This window comes from Danio rerio, chromosome 7, assembly GCF_049306965.1.
Source record: "Danio rerio strain Tuebingen ecotype United States chromosome 7, GRCz12tu, whole genome shotgun sequence".
In the NCBI taxonomy this organism is placed as follows: Eukaryota; Metazoa; Chordata; class Actinopteri; order Cypriniformes; family Danionidae; genus Danio; species Danio rerio.
In genome coordinates, this window is record NC_133182.1 from 42250339 (window position 1) to 42257500 (window position 7162).

Genomic DNA, 7162 nt, shown 5'->3' on the forward strand with positions numbered 1-7162 from the left:
AAATACAACTTAAGTTTTCCAAGTTGTTTTCGGCCCGGTTTCTCAAAGAGTTTTAAGCATCTTATATAGAAAATACCATAGAAAGGCATCTTCAGATGGAAAAAAGGCACTGCTGTATTTTATATTTCACTGCAAGTTTAAGGCAGCTCTGATGTGTGTAAACATTAACAGACTTCCCTCATTTCTTACACACTTTACATCAACACGTAAGCCTAGTGGAGAACCTTTGCAGTTTGAAAAATGATAGGTAATGCTATTTTATATTATTTAAAATATATACATAATTGCATTTAATTACTGAAACTATTGTAAATGTTTTTATAACATGTTAATGGTCAAAACCTTTGCAATTACTTCTCAATAAGTTGATTATGTGATTTTGTTTTGTTTTTAGAATGATTGCTCTGGTCCACATCAAATTAGTTTACTGTTAAGTCTATTTTGTAGGAAGAACTGACCGCATTTTGACATATGTTGGTTATTAAAGTTACAGTGGTGAACCCTGGAAAAACTTGATCTTTTCATGTCATAGGTCTCAAACTCAATTCCTGGAGGGCCGCAGCTCTGCACAGTTTTGCTTCAACCTTAATCAAACACAGCTGATCCCAATAATTGAGTCACGAGCACCTTGATTAGTTGGATCAGCTGTGTTTGATTAGGGTTGAAGAGGAACTGTGCAGAGCTGCGGCCCTCCAGGAATTGAGTTTGAGGCCCATGCCTTACATTTAAGGGTTCACAAACTCGGTCCTGGAGGGCCGGTGTCCTGCATATTTTAGTTTAACCTCAATAAGCACACCGGAACCAGCTAATTAAGCTCTTTCCAGCTATACTAAGATCTGTGTGTTTGAAGGAAGTTGGAGCTAAACTATGCTGGACACCGGCCCTCCAGGACCAAGTTTGGGCACCCCTGCCTTACATGATCTCTTGAAGCAGGATTGGCACAAACCAATATAAAACCTCACTGGTACAGGCCCCTAGCTCATTTCAGATAGTAAGTTTTATTTACGAATGAAATATCAGCCATTAAGAGATGTTAGTGCCAAAGTTGTAAATCTCTCTCTCTCTCTCTTTCTGACACATCTCTCATGTATCATATCTAAGCCATTAACAGTGAATGAATATTGTTAATGCATCCATTGAACTTGATTATCACTTTATATGAGGTGCCTTTACTCAGGAGTATGAGATGAGCAAATGAGTTTTCCCTACATGCATTAGTTGCTTGTCATATAGATTGATTTCTTGTTTACAGAATTTTTGAAAACTTGCCCAATGTTAAGCTTGTATATAGTATTTTCAACTGAATATTAAAGATATGCAAGTCATTCAAATTTATGAGTTTTTTTTTTGTTAATGACTTTAATGTGTTTGCCTGATGTCAACACATTTTCGAACAAATCATTTTTAAACCTTCATGGGTTAATTTATTTTCAAACTAGAGTCTTTGAATATTGATTATTATTCAACCAGGATCCAGGAATGTCCCTTTAAGATAACGGTCATTATCATTAAGAGTCCCGGTCGACAAGCCGCTTCGAACAGTTACACAAACCAAATAAATAAATAATGTCATAACACAGACACAATTAATATAATCCATAATCCATTGTTAAAACATGTGCACTGTTCTAAATTGACAGTCTTTAAAATATTTTTAAATAGAGCAATAGAAGGCACGGATTTGTAATATATCTTAAAGCTCATTCCATACATATGTAGCATACTTGGAGAATGCAGATGGAGTGGAAAAAATGCCATCTTGAGTAAGAGTAAGTCTGCTGATTTGGTATTGTAAGCATTTGAACAGTACTCCAACGAATTAGATATATATTTACCAACTAAAGCTTTAAAAATGAAAACTAAGATATGTTGTTTTTCCTTCAACTGAAATTTAGGTCTAACCTGTCATTTTTATATAAATTACAGTTGTGTGCAAGAAAACTAATTGTTTTGTTGAATTCATATGCATTCATGAAACTATTTAATGCATGAACAAATTAAGCTGTGGTGGAAAGAGTACTGACAAATCATACTCAAGTAAAAGTGCCATCACTTTCACAAAAATGTAGTGTTGAGTAAAAGTATCTGTTGTAAATATTACTCAAAGTATGAGTAAAGTACTCAAGAGTAGTATTACGCTGTGAAAAGTTGATGCGTTTTGTGCTGGGATGAGTAAACGTTACATTCTGTAGTGCATTTAGTGATCTTCCTATACTCGTTAGTTCCTTCCAACCTTCTTTACATTGTTTTTGTCCTTTATTCATTTGGTCCTTCCTTTAATCATTCTCTCATTTATTTTTATTTTTTTGTTCCTTCTTAGGTCTTTTGTCCACTCATTCGTTCCATCCTTAGTTGGGTCCTTCTTTCATTCGACCTTTCCATTCTTCATTCGTTCATTTAGTGACAGTTTAAGGCTGTTTGGTAATTTCAGTCATCATACAGTCGACATCATTTTCTCATCAGTGATTTGCAGTCTACAAAAAGTCTGTGGGTCATTGTGTGTAAAAACTTTAGACATCTTCTTGAACATTGTCAAGTGCTTCCAAAAGCATTGTTGCATTTATAAAGCGTCCATGTCTTGAGATTTACTTTCTTATGTGCAAGTTGACTGGACAGGAATCGCAGAACAGATTTTTTCTACTTTAGCCAATCACGTAAAAGAACCAATACAGCACTAAAAGTGTACTCAAGCTGTCACCAGTCTATGGTATAAGATCGAGATCTTCCGCCCTCTGGCGGTTTCCGCAGTAAACTTAACTGCTCAGTGACGCCAAATACAATTCCAGGAAGTTCGAGTTCACAGCACGTGACAATGAATATGTTTTCTACTAACTTCAGTTCTGGGTCACAGGTGCTTTTAAAACTGCTTCACTTTCCGCCGTCATTGAAGATACAGTTTATCGCCGAACGAACTATCAGAGCGGGAACAGAATGTCATGGTGAACTCTACATTACTATCGGGCAAGTGAACACATTATGAAACGTCTTTACACGTCCTTCGTCTCAGAACCACTAGATTTCACCGCTGACAAACCCGAACTGACCTTCGTATTGTTTAATTTTTGAAGTAATGAAACAAAAAATAATGAAAACGTGATATCTTCTAGGAAGAGCAATGTTCAAAATAAACTAGTGCTCGAAGAAACAAAGCAAACTGCTAGCAAAAAATAAAGCAAAGACTTGCATTATTTTGAGGAGATATTGAAGGACATTTTATTCAACAACTCAAACTTTTCACAGAAGATAAGCCTAAAGGTGCTTTTTTCCTCCACTCGTTTTATTTCAGCATGACGTCTCTCTGATGGACGTGAAGGGGCCAGAATGTTCAACATGCACCTGGATTGCTGACAAATATAGGCAATTGATTTCATTTCAACGATTTCAAAACAAAACACGCAAATGTGACAGCAGCTGATACAAAGCTTAAATGACAATCAATTCTTTTATACATATTATAGTCTCTTGCTCCAATTCTTAAAATATCAAAGAAAGGAAAAAAAAGGTCTACAAATAAAATAAAGTGGTAAAAACTGCGCACAGATAAACAAACCTAAAAATGGATTGATGATCAAGTCCCATGGTTGCCTTTTTTTTTTAATTATTTGTTTTTGTTGTATTAGGAGCTCTCAAAACTCCTCTTCCATTGGGTCACTGCTCTCCAACAATAGTCCAGGGCCAAAACTGCATTTATACTTCAATTTAAACTTGTAAATACCATGACAACAACAACAAAAAAAATAAATGCAAGTTACACACAGAGAACGTAGCATTTACCCTTTACTCTCTGAAGTGGGGTCATGTCTAGAGGGCCGCAGGGGCAAGAAAGGATTTTACTATATGCAGGATCATCTGTGCGTTTACTACAAGGGAATCAGGCGGTCAGGAATGGCTGTTTGTAATTCTCATCATTTAAGGCAGCCCTGAATCAGATTATAAACACCTGTTTGTGCAACTAGAACATTTTCTTAATCCCCACTGTTGGAGACGTTATCTGCTGTAGTCATGTTTACTGATGGGCACACTGAACGCCGGGTCCGTGATGTCCTCCTTCCTCATCTGAGCTGTCATTGTAGGCCTCGCGGCGGTGACCACCAGAGGAGCTCTGGCTCATGTCGAACTCCTGCAGATCCACCTCCTCCACATCTCCAGAGATCACTGGAGCATCGGCCCGTGTAGGCAGCAGGTCTTCCAGCTCCTGCAAAGTACACCAAATTCATGAGCTCAGCAATACATTTTATAGAGATTTAATTTTCTGGAAAATAAAGCCTCATTTATACTTGTATCCCACGGTAAATACCTAATATATTCTATGCTTCGCTGCAATAACACTTCTAAAATACAACTAAGTGGGATTTCTGTTCCACTATGTCAAGATTTACTCGGCAGTGTTTTGAGCTTATGCCAGAAGTATGTGTGATGCTAGGGCTTTAACTCGCACTCAATCAGAGAAGAGGTGAGAACTTGACAACTTTGATTATAAACTAAAGCATCTGACACATACGCTATGAAGGCCCTACCCCTTGTACTTGACATAGAAGTAGAACTACCCAATGTCAAAATTGCAATGTTGATATAAAATACAAATGTTGATTTAAATAGTTGTGTTAAATATTAGTGAAATACCAGTGTCATTCCTAAGTGAATGTTCATAGTATTTATTGTTTATTTTTGTTCCCCTTTACAACTACATTTCCTCATTCTTTACAGTAGTTCCAGGTCAATTTGATCCATTTCGTTTTAAATATTTATTTTGGCTCTTCTTCACCCAAAAATTCTATGCAAGTCACTTTTATTATACGTTCATACAGTTTATTTTATTTTCTAGCAAAACTACAGTATTTAAAAAACGGAAATAAAAAAAGCCTCAAACACAAGTTAGAGGTTTAAGTCTTTGAAAATTTTAACAAGGCTGTACAAAAAACAAACAAACAAACAACATGTACCATCATTTTTAACATTTGTAATGAACCAGTTATTTTGGTTTTTACTATAAAATCTACATTTATTGTAAGTGTCAAGCCTATAATTTTAATTAATACACTATAGAAAAATAAATGATTATTATGTAGAGTTCAGACTGCGTGATTTTAGCCCCAATTTTGAATCGCAGACAGGAGAAATCGTTAACAAATCAGTGCTCGTTCACGTGAGTAACAATTACACAATGCAAACAATGACGCAATCTGAGAGAATCGCAGGCGAGTCGCTGACACCTGTGAGATATTTTTCATGCTACTGTAAATATCTGGGCTTATCGGAAAGCCAAATCATACCTTGTGAAATGTCTTCTAACTGAAAACAACACCGGCGATTACCTACAGCCAATGAGAGAGCAGAATCCACTAGTATGGGAATCTCCAGGCCAGTGGGAGGTTGTGAGAGAAGTTAAGGGCTTCTTTTTGGTCTATTTGGACCCAAAAAATTGAGGAAAAACTAGTGTAAAATTGGCAGTTAGAGAAAATGCCAATTCCCTTCAAAACCCAGAGTAGCAAAATAAGTAAATTTTCTGGCCCACCAAAGGCCTCTTTCTCATTATGTAGTAAAAAAAAAAATAAATAAATACTACGTGACCTCACATTGTTTATCATGTCACTTTTTGTTTGGTTGTGAGATGTAGTTTGCTAACAGAGACAAAGTTGTCAGTGATTTTCCAAGTGCAAATTTATGCGGTTCGAAACCTCCTGTCGTCGATTTATATTGCAGGGTAAACATAGCAGCGACTGAAAAAATAATTAAGCAGTCTGAACCCTGCATTAGAGCAGTATTAAATGCATCACAGAAGAGCATGTTTTATACTACCTTCAGCTTCTCTGGGCTCAACCAGTTGTTGTCTGGGAACTGCACATCAAACTTGATAAACAGGTCGCCCTTCTCGAAGGGGTTGCGGTACTGGGGCATTCCTTCTCCCCGAACAACTCTGACTGAACCTGCAGAGGGACAAATCCACCATCAGAAAACGCAAACCACTTCCACCTCATACACCAAAAACTTACTTTCAGGGGACTCACCTGGCTCAATGATTTTGCCAGCTGGGTATTTCACCACAATCTGTCTGCCATCTAAGTGTTTCAATGTGAAATGGAACCCACAAAGTGCTTCAACAAGGCCAATCTTATGAGTCATGTGCAAGTCATTGCCCTCTCTTCTGTATGTCTGTAGAAAAAGGTCAAAAGCTTTAAATTTACTGCAAGAGAACACATAAAAATCAGCTGACTGATGCTTCAACAATAAGCCCCATCAGTGATAGTCTGTGAGGAAAAGGACAGAAGCTGTAGAGCAGTATGTTCATGACACACGTCACTGCAATCTGCTTCATCTCAGCAGTACGACAGGCAGATTGTCTTAACTGAAGCACTGGACAATTAGCTCTCTGAAGCAGGCTGGTATTTAAACTGGTCATCCAGCTAAAGTAGCTTTATAGATCACAAACTTTTCTTTTTTACATTGTTTTAAATGCAGTGCCCTGATGTTAATTACAAACACATGCACAATATTCTAAGGCTGTAATGTGTGAGAACTGTGTGAGATGAATCGATGCATCTCATTTACTCTCGTTTTGAATCATGGCAGTTCTTGCTCAGATTAATGAAAACGTATCACAAAAAAGACGACCACAAACATGAAGTGTTGGAATAGTTAAGTTTGTATTGTTTACAAATGTTTCTTAGTTATATTTTTAGATTGTGTGTAATTGTATTTATTTTAAATTTATATTTTACTTTTTGTATTAATACTATGTTAGGCACCTAGAGTCTGAAAGTAATGCAATTTCGATTCTTTGTGTCTTGTACATGTGGTTAAATTGACAAAGCTTACTTGGACTGGAGATGTATAAAATGGTGCTTTTTCATGGTGTTAAACGAAGATACCATAGAACAGTAACACTAATGCCATGCCTTAAAAGGAAAACCTCTAGTTAGTCTAGAACACATGGAATTCATAAAAAGTTGTTTAAAACAGAAGGGCTCAATGTTGCTGTAAAATAATGTGACAAAAAATGAAGTGTCGTTTCAGCGAACTTCATTCCTGATGCACATAACTGTAACAGCAGTTAAAAAGTTGAGAAACTGGAAAAAATAACTGACGTACTTCGATTAAAAAAAGAGGTCTTTGAAAAGAAATTGAGTAAATGGTGGACTATCCACTAATGACAATATAATTA

General features: G+C 36.6%; 1 protein-coding gene across 1 annotated transcript in view; it reads right to left on the reverse strand.

Annotated features, from left to right (window-relative positions):
• Window positions 1-3188: 3188 nt before the first annotated feature.
• dnaja2a (DnaJ heat shock protein family (Hsp40) member A2a) overlaps window positions 3189-7162 on the reverse strand; it is a 13513-nt gene continuing 9539 nt past the window's right edge. Inside the window, 3 exon segments of the mRNA NM_213493.1 lie at window positions 3189-4195; window positions 5800-5927; window positions 6009-6153. Of these exon segments, the coding sequence (NP_998658.1) occupies window positions 4007-4195; window positions 5800-5927; window positions 6009-6153 (462 nt within the window). The 3' untranslated portion in view covers window positions 3189-4006.